The sequence below is a fragment of the Siphateles boraxobius genome, unplaced genomic scaffold, assembly GCF_051911475.1.
Source record: "Siphateles boraxobius isolate OS27281-9 unplaced genomic scaffold, OSU_SipBor_1 118, whole genome shotgun sequence".
In the NCBI taxonomy this organism is placed as follows: Eukaryota; Metazoa; Chordata; class Actinopteri; order Cypriniformes; family Leuciscidae; genus Siphateles; species Siphateles boraxobius.
The window spans coordinates 89,800-106,738 of NW_027508720.1; the positions used below are offsets into that span (position 1 = coordinate 89,800).

The 16,939-nt window shown below is 40.8% G+C and overlaps 1 protein-coding gene across 5 annotated transcripts in view; it reads right to left on the bottom strand.

Annotated features, from left to right (window-relative positions):
• Positions 1–16,939, bottom strand: part of elavl2 (ELAV like neuron-specific RNA binding protein 2) — a 42,047-nt gene that overhangs the window by 10,050 nt on the left and 15,058 nt on the right. For 2 of the 5 annotated variants that reach the window (XM_077202004.1, XM_077201990.1), the window contains exons 2-5: positions 11,391–11,480; positions 9,206–9,446; positions 8,335–8,438; positions 8,078–8,231 (exon numbers count right to left, since the gene is read on the bottom strand). In XM_077202004.1, the coding sequence (XP_077058119.1) occupies positions 8,078–8,231; positions 8,335–8,438; positions 9,206–9,446; positions 11,391–11,462 (571 nt within the window). In that variant the 5' untranslated portion in view covers positions 11,463–11,480. Of the gene's footprint in view, positions 1–8,077; positions 8,232–8,334; positions 8,439–9,205; positions 9,450–11,390; positions 11,481–16,939 lie in introns of all 5 variants that reach the window. The other 3 variants (XM_077201997.1, XM_077201981.1, XM_077202014.1) reach the window with 2 other exon arrangements.

The following is a 16,939-nucleotide window of genomic DNA, read 5'->3' on the forward strand; positions in this document are numbered from 1 at the left end:
AAATTATTTTTTACTTTATTTAATTTTTCTTTTTTTGAATTTTTTTGCATTTTCACTTCTTGTGTTCTCGATATTTTACTGCAATTTTTTGTGAAGTAAGACAAGCATGTGAAGTATATCTGGTTTCAAACTGGAGCGAAACACTGAATGTCTGAATGTTTCCTGAATAACTGAAAAGCTCTTAAACCTATTGTTGCGCCGGTGCAAGTCATGCAGATTTGAACAAAAAAAAAACAAGTGCAAATACAAAAATACGAAAATAAGACGAGCAAAGAAAACAGAGTATTTAATCATCAACCTTTATTTAAAAATATGAAAACAGAAACCCGCTGTTAACAGGTTAGTCACATTTCCCATTTCATGACTAGTAAAATAATCGCAATTTACTCTCTGTAAAATAGCGTAATCCGCAGGGTGATGGACACGGAGATGGGTAAAAAGGTTGATGTCTACACATTCTGCAGATTGGGTTTAAGGGGGCGCACACCGGACGAGAAGCGCAGCTCTGCGCCGCGCCACGTGAAGCACACTGGACGCGCACTTTCTCAGTTCATGGCCAGCAATATTGTTCTGCTTAAGGACATTATGAAATTAAGATAATGTCTGTAGGCTACTATGATATGATTGTGCTGTACAATTAAATACAATAATTGCTAAGTCTGCAGTCTGAACACTTTAACTCAGTCAGAGCGCATCCGTTAACTGAATGAATTGAGAATCTCACCTGAAAATCCGAGCCATTGCTGGGCGCCGCGGACAGACGCTGAATGGTGCCGTCGGTGTGTGTGTGTCTTTCTTTTACTGTCCATGGTGTGTGTAAACTCCTAGAAAATAATGTGTTCGAATTTTAAAGAATTCTCTGCGGTTCTCGTCTGGTGTACGACCCCCTTTAATGTGCTGTTTTCTTTGAAGTCGAAGAACTCCCATACTGGCGAACTTACTTTCTCTAGCTCAGACAACTTTCTTCTCAGAGTGGCTGCGCGGGCGCGCGAGTGGATGCTCAGAGTGGATGCGAGTGCAATACTGCCATCTCAACTGGCGCTGGAGTATACGCGTCATGTTATCATAAAAGTCCTATTCATTTTAAACATTGCGGTTATCGCCAATACCGGTATATTGTCATACTCTAAATTAACACGATGCCGGTATTTCTAGTGTTGTCACGATACTAGAATTTCTAACTTCGATATGATACCTTGAAAAATATCGATATTCGATACCATTTTCGATACCACAGAGAAAAAAACTGCCACAATATTAAGGGGGTCTTTTTTTTATTTAAAGCTAAATATTACAAGTCTAGAACATGACAATGAGGTATATTTTACATGAACAAAAATGTCCTGAGTTCTATCTGTTAATATTTTTTCATTGGACCAGAGCTAACATGATCCGTTGTGTTTTTATTACCTACTGTTATCAAAGATTAAAATATACTGTAACAAATGCATTGGTCATCGGTCATAAATGCTGGTTAATACATTAACTTAATTTGATGAACAGATTTAAACGCAAACGTGTGTGCATCACACGCGGAAACAATGCTCACTGGATCAGCATCTAGTCAAGTTACCTTTATTTATATATTGCTTTTAATAATACAGATTGTGTCGAAGCACTTAACTGTATCAAATTGGAGGATAGAGTGTCAGTAATGTAAAATAATAAGGTTAAACATTCAATTTTCAGTTAAAGGCATTTCATTATTGAATTCAGAGATGCCATTGTCTAGCTCAGTTTAGTTTAATTAGTATATGTGTAATCAAATTGATGATAATCGCTAATGAAGGCAAATTGCAGAATTAAACAATAATTTTTGAATGAAGTTAAACAGACACAAGTTAATTTACATCTGACCACAGTTACAATATTTACTTGTCTTCGATTCCTCAGTCAGATTATGTTAACTTTAAGAATTACAGTGAAAAACGAAACACAGACTCATATCAACAACAATACTAGGCCATCTTGGTTAATGTTTCAGAAAAGTTAAAATGAGAAGAGTTACAGTGTTTTAGGATGTTTTTAGCAGTGGTGCAGGTCTGTCCAAAAAACAAACACCCCTGATGCTGAGCATATGCTTGCTAAATGGTATCCCTGGAGCCAATTCCTTAAATGTTTTCATCTATAAAATAATTTTACAAAATGAGTGATGAGAGGGATATTGATAGTCAAACAATCTTTTGGGTGCCCGCAGCCCGCTCGCAGTGTGAAGCGCGTGTCCGCGCTATTCTCCGACATGCCCGCTCGCGGTGTGTAGCGCGTGTCCTGTCCACGCCATTCTCCGACTCCGACATGCCCGCTCGCGGTGTTCTTTATCAATCAACCAAAGCCGGTCGCAGGGACGCCGCACTCGCCATCTTTCCATTCACTTTTGCTATTTAACCAGAGCGAATGAGACGAGTGCGTCACGTGTGGTGTTTGTCAACGCGCCTTTGGAGAGAAGTGAAAGTGACTGCTCGGCTAGTATTGGTGTATCGATACTTCGGGAAATTAGTATTGGTACCGTTCAGATATTTCAGTATCGATATTTATCGAAATATCGATATTTTTGACAACACTAGGTATTTCAAGCTTTGAATATCAAGATTATCGTTAATACCGGTATATTGCGACACCTCTAATATATATATATACATATATATATATATATATATAAAAGATTGAAATATCTACTTTTAAACGAAACAGTTCAAAACGAACAGAAACAAACTACTCTGCAAATATAATCCATATGAAATGTGCATTTATCTAGGCGTGTTTACCATGCGGTCACTATTGCAGCCTACACTGACACAGGAAACAATAGTTTATTAATAAATAATTAAAATGTCTCCTTGCTAGGGGTGGGCGGTATGACCAAAATTCTGTTTCACGTTATGACTAATTGTATTTCCTGGTAACTATATCTTTCACGATATAGTTATTTATACTTGTAGTTATTCTCGAAAAATCGACCAAAAGGGCTATGTATAATAAATAAACCCAAATACTTTAGAAATGAAAAGTACTTCATCTTGTTTGATTTTTCTTTTTTCTTTAGTAAATTATTTCTTTGGTAAACCATTTTGATGGCTAAATATAGTAAACAAAACACACTCGTCAACTTTTAGATGAACTGCCCCCAACTGATTGATGTTAAATACAACTCACAGGTGCAATTAAACTTTAAATCAAGTGTTGCTGAATCATTTTTCCTTTTAATTTTGTAGGATATTAATACTAGTTATGTTTAAATGTGTTCCCCGGTACATTTTTGCCATGTCTACTTATTATTCTGCGTTTTTAAGGGGATTTTTTGCTCTTTTTGTGACATCTGGCAACCCGTCACCTGGAGCTTTAATCAAGAGAAGTTCAGAAGTGTCTAGTTCATCAAGTTCAGAAGTGACTAGAAGGAGAGCAGCAGTCTGAGAACCAAACAGCAGCTACTGTTAGTGTTGACCAAGTAGTTTAAATTATATACACCTTGTAACAGCATCATTATTTGACCATAGCCTGGTGAACACTGACACACCGCGCTCCCTCTCAGTGTGTGCACGCGGGTGTCTTTTGCATCAGTTAAATACGACGTTAAATTTGAGTGTCAAGTAGTAATTGCGCTTCGAATCAAATGAAGATTTTATCAGCTGGTTCAGTGGCCAACTGTTTATAGTTAGAAAATAACTTGCGCTGCATTTTTAGTAATTTTGCCTCAGGTACAGGATTATATTTGCTTTAACAAGCAGGTTGTCCATTACCACGGCACCCGCTTGCGTGTCATGCTGAATGCGATTGTGTTTAAAAAGTAACTATACATAAGAGATGGAAAGATGCAGATAAATACATTATTTAAAGTTATTTCTATTCGTTACGATATTGATATGAACTTGTTGTCAAGTAAGCTTCATGGTTTCCCCATTGTGAACGTGTACTCCTCTAAACTGTAGCCTAAGGGTAGTGCGCTGCTCTAGTTGACTGCTCCGCCTTTTCCCCCGAAAATATCACGTTAACAACAACTCTTTAGAAAACGTAATTTCTTTGTGGATCCTCTTGATCTGCTTGCTCTATGCTTCTTTGACATGGCATGCTGCACGTGAGTTAACCACGCCCACTTATTTACATGTCGCAGTATGTACGGAATTAAAAAAATCTGTTACGGTTGACATTTTCTACCGCGGTAACGATATAAACCATCATACCGCCCAGCCCTACTGGAAAGGTGCTAATGCAAGCACTACAACCAGTTTCTCAGAGTTTTACCTGTTAATACCATAGACTTGAGGAGAAACAGTTTCCATGCGAAGATTACAAAACTAATTTTTTTTTTTTTAAATACAAAAGTGTTGGGTGTAGCCCAGCCCGCAGTTCTGCACATGTCTGCTAATGAAGCACAGTTCGCTAGAGATGACGTGAGCTCTCACTCCCAAGGGTTAAGGTTCATCCTGGGCCTGATAAGCCCACAGAATGGCATCCACAATCCAGCAAGCCATTCTTTTTTGGGGGATAGCCTTCCCTTCTGCTAACCTCCTTAACAGATAGAGCTGTTCAGATTGTCTGAAGCTCTGCGTTTGGTCCAGATATATTCACAGAGCGTGCACTGGACACAACAGAGACAGGGCTGGGTCTTTGACATCAGGAGGGATTGATTGCAAGCTCACCACTTGATCCCTGAAGAGAGTAGTGGGAACTTTGGGCACATATCCGTCCAAAGACAACGTGAGAGTAGGCTGGCCCAAATTCCAGGCACGAGTCACTAATGGATAAGGCTTGTAGGTGCCCCACCCCCTTGACAGAGGTCTGCGCAATCATCAGGGCCGTCTTCATAGAGAGGGTGCTAAGTTCAACTAATCGCAAGGCCTCAAATGGATCTCTCTGCAGGGAGAGAGGGACCAAAGAAAAAGATCCCAAGAAGGGATAGCCTCTGTGCACCTCTCAGGAATCTCACGATCAGTTTGTGCTTCCCAAGGACCTGCCACCCAGTGTCATGGTTAGCAACTTTTGTGGCCACGTACACCTTTAGGGTAGAGCCCAACAGGTGCCTCTCCAGGCCCTGAATAAGAAAAGTAAGCACAGACCCGATGCCACAACTCCGTAGGTCTTCACCACGGGAAACATACCATTTACTGAAGAGGCACTGCAACAAGGCATAGAGCCACCTAATAGATGTGACTGAGTGAAGGCATTGTCACATACTACTTGTCCATACAAGTAGTATGTCCACATGCGTAGCAGTGGACTGCACTTAATTTGAATACAAGAACAGCGTTTTAGACTGAGTGGCTATGCCAGCACAATAAAAATGAATAAATAGAATATAATATATATGCTAGAAAAAGGTTTAATCCAGCAAAGGAATATAACTGGGGTTCTCTGATATCAAGAGACGCAAACCCCCAATCAGAGCTTCACACTTGCACAATACAAAAATATCTAGTGCTTACTTAATTCTCTCGACCTGGCAATCACTGTGGATAAAAGCACTGGCTTTCTGAAAACACAGGGAAGCTTGCAGTTTAACAAACTCCGGTTCGAAATATTCTTTTCACAGAAAAATGTAATTTATTAACTCTGTTCATTTACAAGCCTAAATGAGATACCGTGCATGTATGAATTACCTGTCTGTGCCACATTTCTTTATTAACAGTGAAAACAGTAATGTTACCAACTCATCGCTGAGAAAGAATGTAGCTCTTCAGTGGTGAAACTATTGTATTGATAAAATTTGCAGGGCAGCATTGAGAAGTTTCTGTGTTGCTGAATGTTTCTGTGTGCGCGCTGCACAATCTGTGTGAGTGACTGTCTAAATGTGTGCATTGAGCTACAGAGAAGTGGATTAGTTTAGAACGCTTCCAATTTATGAATAATGTCTTAAATATAGAGTCTTACTTTGTGCAATGATAACCTACTAGCAATGTAAAGATGATTTTATTAATATATTAGATTTGAGTACAGTACAATATAAATGTATTAGAATGAGTACATTATTAATGTGCTTAAAAAAAATCATAATATTGTACCTGGTGGGGGAATGTTAACATGAAACCTATATTGTTATACAGTGCTTGAGAGGACCTTCATGCAGAGCAGGCAGTTTCACTCTGCACTAAGTTAGCTATAGTCCCCTTCCAGGGACCAGACAAGGAGGTTCCAGACGTCTGGCGTGGGTGCCAGATTGGGCCCTGCCCTTGAGAAAGAAGGTACTTTTCTTCAAGGAAATCTGAATCACCAACAGGGTGAGCTCCGAGGGCCAGTATGGCGATACTATTAGGACTGCTTCTTCCTCCCTGACTTTGCTTAGTCTGTGCAATCAGGCTCACTTGGGGAAACACATACTTGTACATGTCCAAGGGCCAGCTGTAAGCCAAATTTGTCCAATTTGTGCATCGCCGATTCAACTCCGTATCATCTAGTCCATCTGGGGATGGGGCTCATTGGCTTCGCGATTGAAGACACATGGAATGAGTGTGGCGCGCAGTGACGGCAGTCGCTCCTGACTCAAGAGGAGGAGATGGTGGGTGAGTTGTGACATGCGTTGTAAGCGGATGCCTCCCTGGCGATTTATATACGCCACTACCATTGTGTTGTCCATCCAAACAAATATGTGCTTGCCCCCTGAATCAACAGTTGAAATAATACTCCTTATGACTAGTAGCACGGCCAACAACTCGAGGCAATTGGCGTGCCAGTGCTGTCGGAGTCCTGTCTAGGGTCCCCAAGGCTTTGTGCCCATTGCATACAGCACCCCAGCCCGTCTCTGAGGTGACTGTTGTGGGAACTCCTGCCCGTAGAAATGCAAGGTTGACAGATCAGCGTGATTGCCAAGCAACTTGTACCTCCATGGCCATCTCGAGACTCAAGCCTGAAGCCAATTCTGAAGCGGTCTCATATGCATCAACCCCAGCGGCATGACCGCAGGAGGAAGCCATATGTCCCAAGAACCTCTGAAAATACTTATATATGGTACTGCTGTTTTATCTTTAGAAAGACGTGCGGTCATGTAAACCGAGTCCAACCCCACACCGAGAATGCTCCACATGGAGGGGGGCTTGGGCTTGGGCTGGGCAGCGGTAGCCATGGGTCCAGGCTCTGGACATTGTTCCATTGGTGCCACTTGTACAGAGTACCCGTTCACGGCAAGGGGGAAGTTCGCTGTGAAGGCGGTTGGTGATAGTTGAGGAGGCTGAACCCTATGCAACAGAACACAAGGAGACGGCATGCCTGCGTCCACACAGGTTCTGGTAGGAGTGTGCGATGTCTGACCATAGCGAAGACGAAGGCCATGGACATGTGTGTATGTGACCCAGGGCAAGAGAAAATAGCTCTCTTAATGACCATGTAGAATTCATTACCCCCTCCAACGGGAGTGAGCTGATAAGTTGAATCAGGTGTGTTAGGTGAGGGAGACATGAAAAATGTGCAGTGGCGAGGGGTCCCTAGGACAGGTTTGAGAACCACTGGTCTAGTCCAACGACGACTCTTTTCTTTTACATCACGTTGACGGCCATGTACGTGTGCCGTTTACCTGGGGAAGTGGGGCACCAGGATGCACTGTGGGACAACAACATGTCTGTGTAGGGAGTGTGTTGCTCTGGGCAATGGTCTGCTGTGGAAACCTGGGTCCGGCTATTCATGTGGACGTTAATTTAACACATGCCACCTACCTATTTCAGCAGGATAATGCACCCTGTCACACTGCACACATTGTTCAAGTTCAAGGTGTTGCCCTGCTCTCAAAAGTCCCCAGATCTTAATATAATTGAGCATCTGTGGGATGTGCTGAACCAACAAATTTGATCCACTGCGGCTCCACCTTTGGATCTGCTGCTAACGCCTTAGCGCCAGATACCAGAGGACACATTCAGGGCTCTTGTAGAGTCCATACCGTGGCGGGTCGGCACGGATTGAAAGCACGCAGAGGACCAACAGCATATTAGGCAGGTGGTCATAATGTTTTGGCTCAATGGTGTATATACATACAATTTTCATAGCAATATGACACTCTTGTGATTGCAACCATATTTTAAATGTGCTTTTTATTTGGCCAAACACAGCACACAGAGTGCATGACCCCAGCGTGACAAGGTCGGTCAAATCTTACCTGTGACCTGGTCCACGAGGATCCTGGAAGTAATGATGCGGCCATACTGCGAGAACAGCTGCTCCAGCTCTTTCTGGGTCATAGTTTTAGGAAGACCGCTCACGTACAGGTTAGCATCTCGGATGGACGCTGAGCTTGGTCGAGCATACGATACCTGTACACACACACAAACTTAGTGTAGAGTCGTATGACGGGAACACACCAACTCACATGAGCAGTATATCTATGACAGCAGTCTCATATCAGACTGACCTTACCTTGATGGTCTTTGTCTGCAGTCTGAGTCCATTTAAAGTGTTGATGGCTTTCTCTGCATCTTTGGGTTCCACATAGTTCACAAAGCCGTAACCCAGACTCTGACCTACAGACACACACCGAGGTAAGGATTTATAAGAATTGCAGTGTGTTATGGATCTGACTGTTCAGTATCTAACACACAGGAAGTATGCTGTAATATGCACTGTGAGGTAAGCTGTAAAGCCTCATATGAAAATCAAATCAAATAAGAGGGTTTAAAGAGAGACCCAACCAATTCATCCCAGTGAGATACTTTAATTTGTTGCAGAAAACTTCTATGAACAAATCAATGAACAATTTAGTCTAAAATTATGATGGGAATTTAAATGATTCACTCACAAAAGATTTTGTTTAAAAATACAGATGATTAGTGGTTGACCGAAATATCGTCTGACATTTGGCATTTTTCAGTTTGGCCAATAAATGTTGGAAGCGGGACTTTTATTTTGACAGTCGGCACATGTGCAGAGACTCAAAGGAACTCCAATTTTTTGCTTTCATTAATTTATTGTATGGTTAAAAATTACATCTATCCTGAAAGTCAATGCAAATAGTCATATATCATCAACATTCAGTAAATACGCATTGATCATTTTTACATTTTCAAGTCTTTGAATATCTGATAGATATTTATCCATGAACCTCTCAAACTTTAGTGATTCCAGTTAGATTAACTTAAGTGTGCATTCGTAGCCTCAGCTGCCTAACACCAATAGTACTCTCTGATTGTCCATACATGTGAATTGGAACTTTAAATCCTTGATTATAAACTACGCTGTGCTATATTCAGTAGAAAAATCGAAAAATTATTACAGAGATAGCCGCAAGTACCAGTGATTTTGTCTCGCACAAGTTTGCACGACTCTATCTCTCCGATGCTGCCGAACAGACTCTTGAGCTCTTCCTGCGTCATGTTCTGAGGGAGGTAGTTCACAATTAGATTGGTTTTACTGTCTTCTGTGTCGTTGGGCATCTCCACAGGTGCCATGCAGTTGTTGGAGACACTGTTGGGGCTGTTGCTGGTGGGACAGCTCGGCCCGTTGGACAGCTGAGTCTCCATGGCTGCAATCACCTGCTATAGAGGCACAAACACACACTGAGTGAGTGAAGAAATCAGGAAAATGACAAAAGAGACGCTGTTGAGGGTAACTTTTCTATTGCCATAGCTGTCAAACCTGACTCACACATCCACATATTCAAACTTGGTGCATTATGTTTTGTTACATAATGCATAAATTGTGTTTGGTGTCATGGAAATCAGACCTGGCATCACGCCATCTTCATTTGTCATATTTAAAAATAGGACAGATGAGAGATAAGAGCTCAAACGGAAATCATTTTTAACAGAAAACAACTGTGCTTTATCTAAGCTCCAGAAAAATGCCTAATTTGGCTTCGGATCATTTAAAATATAGCGCAAGAATCATATGATTCCTCTTTGTTCACATATGTGTTCGATTTGATTCGAATTTTGATTTTATTTATTTTGGTATCAGTTATTAGATATTTTGCTTGCCTAGATAAAATTCTCCTTAACCAATTCTGCAAACTATACCAATAGCATTATGATGTGGTACATCAGGGAAATAATAAAAATTAACAACAGGAGAGCTTGTGAGTGTCAAATCATAAAAAAAAGACCAGCACAAATGCAAAAAACCCAACAAACAAACAAAAGCACCAGAAACAGTGTCATTCCCACCATGCAAACAAAAGGAAAGTATTCTGGGAAAGGGAAACCTCAGAACAAAAGGCACTTCCACAAAAAGGGTAGAAATCGGTAACTGATAGTTATCTTTGCTTTAAAGCATTGACTAAAGCCCATGTTTTTAACAGAGCTATTAGAACCGGTTAACTAGGCTATTATTTCATATAAAATTTGTTAAAGTTGATAAAAAAACTTAATGCGCACCTCAGATGTGGTCATTTTATTGACAGACAAAAAATCTCTGACCTTTACTGGTGAAAAACCTCATAACTCCATTTGAGCTTAATTTTGGAAAAAAATTAATAATATAAAGACACAGACACAAGTGTCTGACCATGCATAAAGCCACAATACTAACTTTGACAACAAGGTGTTTAATTATATAAAAAATAATTTAAATTTCCGAAATAGAAGCGGTTCTACACTAACCTGCCAGATATAATCTGCCATGGTGATACATCCTCGGATAAACTATTGCGATCCACAGCTAATGCAGCACATTGCCTTGCGACTTACATAGGATGACTTGACAACTGAGTGCACGCATTTCACATTCTACGTCACGTCTACGTCACATTTGAGTAGGCCATACAATTTGAACTCAAGATTGGTTGACTGCCAAATTAAAATCTTAAACCGAATGACAAAATAATGTTATTAACCTGATAAATGGTAATTTGAATTAAGTGTTTCTTTCCAAACGTTTAAACTTGATTTCATTTTCATTTTGTTTATGTTCCTTCGTTTTTCGTTTGTTTCTTTTTTTTTGTTTTCGTTCCTTGAACCGCTTCAGAGCCCTACTTGAAATACTCTGTCATTTATGATCATACTGACAATCATTCAAAACTGGTTTACTTTTATTTGTGTACACTCAAAATAAAATAAAAACATTGTGCTTATCTAAAATAAAGAAAACAAACAGGATGCAGCTTTTTGAAGTCTAATTCTAAGTTAATAGTCTTGTTGGTTAGCTGTTATCAATCAGATTCGGTAAACAAGCTTACGTTGTCGGTTAAAAAAAAATAAAAAATTAAATTGCATCCCTATTTAGTACCCTATTTGTGGAAAGTGCCAGAAAAGCAAAACAAACGAAAGGAAGTAAGAATTCATGCAACTGTCAGATCAGAATCACGTTCTACAACCTAAAATAAATCAGACACTGCGCCCTATAAACACAAATGACTCATTTGAACCCAATCAAACGATCTTAGATGCAGTTGTCCAAAGATAAACAGCCAAAAATCAGCACAGCCCACAATAACACTGGACTGACAGTGATGAAAGAAAAAATTAAGAAGTCCCACAAACCCCAGTCCAAGGCTCGGCTGCCCACGAGCCACTTCTCAGAAGAGAAGCCACATCACACAGCCTGACTGCCATGATGGCTGGAGAGGACGTCTGCAAACAAGAGCACATCAGAGTCAGTCACTTACACATGCACATTAGCTCCCTACTTAGGGAAGGCTCACTTCGGCCTCTATGTACCTGCAATGCTTCAGCACAAAAATGCTTAGTAATGTTAGTGTCACAATACAATGCGCATAAGCAGCCACTGAAAACTGATTTTCATAAAGACATGAAGCGTGCACAAATCAGGCCATAAAATGAATCCTATTATGGCCAAGGCATCATGATATTACCGTCTGCATTAGGGGTGTAACAGTACACATTTGTAGTAGGACATACGAAAGATATATAAAATTTCTCTGCAGATAGGGTTATTCAGATTGACATCTGATGTCGATACTGATAGTTTTTAAACAATTGGGCGATGCCCTATAGTGCAGAATCAGATAATTGCTTACATACTGATTATTGGCTGATATATCATTGTAGTTTTGGTACAGGCCTTCCGCATTTGTACAGAATAAATGCAGAATTGTTTTAACCACTGCACATGCGGAATATCCAAGTTCTAAACAGGAGGCATGCTTTATATTAAGCGCTTGAAAATAACTCATTCAATAAGGGTGCTTCAATTTCTCCGGTTTATCTATTTTCTGTTTATATATTTTCTGTTTTGCAGTATTTCTAATAATAGATTTGTGCCAATTTCATGTTGATTTTAAACCATATACAAGTATAAATCTTTGATTTCAGCTTCGATTTTCAGCTTTGTTGGTATTTGTAAGAGACAATTTCCCCTTAGGTTATTTTTTGTGCTTATTGTGACAGGAAAGTAGAGAACCCTGGAAAGTACTGCCCAATACATAACAGACCACACCCATTGAAAAAGTGTTGCACTTTCAGAGCCAAACCTATTAAGGAGAGAAAATCTTTCCTCCGTGAGAATGGAATATGCTACAAGTGTTGCACATCCACTAGCCTACTCATTTGGCAAAAGACTGCAAGTTAACTGTCAAGTGTAGCGAATGCGAGAGTAATCACCATGTCACAGTAGTGCACCCTAGCCCACCTTGTCAAGGGAAATCATGCTCTAAGATTTGCTTGGTGGATGTGTTCCCTCAGAATCAGCCAGAGAAGGTTGTCGAAATGTATGCAGTACTCGATAATCAGAGTAATCGCTCATTGGCAAAAAATATTTCTTTAAGCTGTTCAGTATAGATAGTGAACCTTCCTCTTATTCCCTTCGGACATGTGCTGGAGTTACCAATATGTCTGGCAGGAAGGCAGAAGGTTTCATGATCTCAACGGCCGCAGGAGGTCCTTCCTTTGCTCTACAACCACTCATAGAGTGAAATCAAATAATGGCCAGCAGATGTGAGATACCCACCCCAAATATAGCCTTGAATCACTCTCACTTGAGGTCAGTTGCAACTCAAATTCCCAAACTCGATACCAATGCTCAGATCCTTCTCTTACTGGGGAAAGACATCATAAGGGTGCACAAGGTCAGACAACAAATTAATGGCCCATGAATGATGCACCCTTTGCCCAAAGGTTAGACTTGGGTTGGGTGGTAGTTGGTGAGGTATGTTTGGGAAACACCCATATACCTAGTGTGAGGACCAATAAATTAGAGAATGGTCGCACCCCTTACCTTTCGCCATTAGGGCTGGGTACCGAGTTCGGTACTTTTTAGGTACGGACCGAATTGCCTCGATACTACTGAGTATCGAAACATGTCTTGTTTTTCGATACCAAGTTTCGGTACCTAAGTGGTTAATCTCGTCAACGTCAGTGAAACAATAAACATGCAGCATGATTGGCTGTGGCGGAAAAACACTAGTTTACGCGGCTGCCCAGAGACGTGCCTCGTCGCATGTGAGGCTGTAGTGTGTGTTTGAGTGTGTGTGTGTGTGTGTGTGTGTGTGTGTGTATGTGTGTGTGTAAGCGTCCCAACCCAAATAGATAGGTACACTTTTGATCATTTCCACATATTTTCTATGTACCCGACTCGATGCCATAAGCACACGATGCAATATTTTCGACAAGATAATTGCTGCCAAGTCCGGTAACACGGTAAATCTGATAAGGCACTTAAAAGCGCACAGAATACACTCGAGAGTAGAAAGTTTATCAGCCTTCGACTACAACAACTGGAGCGCGTCACGTAACCAAAACTCAGCGTATAGGATACTTGCCTCACAGACATGAGAAATAGTTCTATATATGTTCAAAATATGTCTACTTTTAAACGAAACAATTAGAAATAAATAGTTTGATTACCTAATCCATATAGGCGCGCGCGCGTTCACTACAGCGGGGATGATGAGTCAGCATCGCAAATTCGCAATAATCATCTTTGCAGCCAACACGTTTAGTAAACACTTGTTCATTAATAAATAATTAAAATATATCCTTGCTATCATTTCCCGACACATCCATAATCATTAGGCTACTTTTGCCAGTGCTTTGCGCAAGCTTCATGTGTGCTGAGCGTGAGGCATATATCCCGCACCCCAGTAGCCTATATTTAATTCAATTCACTGTTATTTGTATAGCATTTTTCACAAAACATATCGTTTCAAAGGAGCTTTACAGAAAATGCATGTGTCTAAATTACAATTTAGAGTGATCTGTAATGAGGGGTGACTGTGTGTAATGCATTTCAATTAATTTTCATTCAGTTTCATTGTTAAACAATGCATTAAGTTAAGGCAGGAATAATGAGCTCATTGAAGTAAAGAATACATGTTGTTAAATGATTAGGAAACATAGAAATCTTTAGCATTGGTGCTTTTTTACGGACTCAAAATGTGAGTGTAAAAAAAGTCAACAAACTGAAAAAATAAAAGTTTTTTTTTAGGTAATGTTAATATTGATAAAATTGGTATCGAAAAAAAGTATCATTCAGGAACCGGTATAGAAGTCAAGGTATCGGTATCGAAAATTTTGTTACGATACCCAGCCCTATTCGCCATGCACCAGTTACATGAACCTGAAAGAGGAAGCTCCTTACATAGGGCCCTATAAAATCCGTTTTAATTTTTTACAAATTCCATTTTATTTTTTCCCAAATTCCGTTTTTTCCGTTTTCATTTTTGGGAATTAATTTTTTTTTACCCTTTACTGTTATTTTAGTCGTAAAAACTATACGTGTGCTTTTAATGTTAATGATTAAAATGTACACAAATAAAACAGGAATGACCTTAAATTTATTGAGGTAACAAACATCACATATTTACTGCATGATGCAAACACTGCACTCAAAGTACTTCAGGTAACAACAAAATATTAATGGTTATGAGCTTTAAATTGTCCAGTAAAATAAATTATATTAGTGTATACAAGTTTAAATAAAAGTCACACTCAGTGTCTCTCTCTCGCGCACTGTCGAGCGCGCTCTCGGACACACTCGGTCTCACTCGTACAGTGTCGCTCGCTGAGTTGGCTTCGCTTTTGTCCAGTCCGGCGCGCCTCAGACAGACGAGGTGTGCACGGAGGGGAGGGGCTGTGTGTGTGTGTGTGTCTATGTGAGAGAGACGCGTGATGAACAGATGGAGGGAGAGCAGTGAAAGAGAATTCAACTGAAAGACTACGCTGCGTGTTTTAAATAGCGTTAAAAAAATGAATAACGAAACAATATGTGGTGGCCGGTGTTGGTTCTGTGGTGCACCGCGATGAATTAGTCTATGTGTGGGAAACACTGCATAAAAGTCACGTGGAAACTGCTCGGCACTGAGGGCTTAGCGTCAAGCAGAGCCGTAGAGAGCCGCTTCCCCATGCTTTCATTGTTTTGAAGTGGGAGAGGCAGCTGAAATGACGGGAGGGGTTGTGTCACCCAGATTTGCCTCCCCAGTCTGCATTTTCCCCAGACATACGTTCTTTTCCCACACAAAAACAGAACTTCATTCCAAATATGTAAAATTCTGCAAAATTCCACATTAACACTAGATTCCGCGTTAATTTGCCAATTCCGCAATTCCGTCCGCGATTCCGTGATCGTAGAAATTATAGGGCCCTACTTACAGCGGGGAGCTTTAGTGGTATTATCCTCGGGGCACGCAAATGCATTATGTACAGAACCTCAGAAAACAACCTTAGTTGTTATGTTTTCCAAAGAACCAAGAACGATAATAAACTAGCCCCATCTATTCAGGACACAGCATTCTTAAGGATCATGAATTCAGAGGTTTACAAGGATGAAGGAAACAGTTGGGTCGCCCCATTGCCCTTCAGAGAGCCAAGACAAACACTTCCTAACAATCGTGTACAAGCTCTTAATAGATTCAATTCTCTGCAGTGTACACTTACTAAGAAACCAGAGATGGAAAAATAGTTCGTCTCTTTCATGAAGAAAATTTTGGAGAAGGACCACGCTGAACCCGCACCACCACTGAAGGAGGGAGAGGAGTGTTGGTTCCTGCCGATCTTTGCGGTTTACCACTCAAAAAAGCCAGATCAAATCAGAGTGGTTTTTGACTCCAGCGCCCAACATCATGACATCTCCCTCAACAACGTCTTGTTAATGGGTTTGATCTGAATCCGATCCGCATGAAGGTACATGTTTTTGACAATAGCCCTTCCTTAGAATGAGTAGAATGGGGAACACGGTAGGGATGGCGAAAACTACAAATTTTCTTGACCGACCACCGAGCCTCATTAGCAGGTTGAAACCGGTTAACCGATTAGTTTAAAATATGCTACACTATTTGAAATAACAGCCATTTTGAGCCGCGCCTGCAATTTCGCAACTCTGTCGCATCTCTCTCTGCCTCCCGCTCACACACACACACTGCCCCGGGGCCGCCCTTCCACTCACGTCACTTTTTTAAAACCCCCTACAGCGCGAAACATTAATCCCGCAAAGATTGCGGCGCCGGGGAGCTTGTATGTAATTGGAGGACAAATGGCTCCTTAGTTTCGAAATGGTGTGGGTACAAGGTGATCGCGTTGAAAATAAAGGCGTTAGTCTAGCGTTAGAAGCTCATTTGAAACATTGCCGCGGCTCATTTAAGAAAATGACAGCTCCGAAGAGACGCCGCTTTAGTTTGAGGTAACGTTAGTGCTAACAATAATAAAGAAAGATGATGATCATCATCACCTTATCTGTAACCACTGAAATGTAGATGTAATGTATTTCCAAATCTAAGCCCATCTGATGGGGAGTGTTGCCTAATAGATTGCAACACGATAAAACCGGCACCTTCAGAATGCGTAAAAGACGCACCGGCCAAGGCAGGTCTAACTCACTGTGTGCCTTCTAATAATGGATAGAACAAGTCGCGTTTTCAGGTGATACATCATAGTTGATGTAGGCCTACTGTATTTAAGCACTGTATCACACAAGTTGTAACTTACATCTGTGTCACTCTTTTTGGTGTAATGGTCCCACACACTACTTTTCTTTGCACGCTTCATCCTGTCGTCTGCCCTGGCTCTAACCTCCAGTGTTTTAGCCTGTACCCTTTACTTTTCGCAAACCTTGTGAGCGCGCGAACCCAAACGCTGTG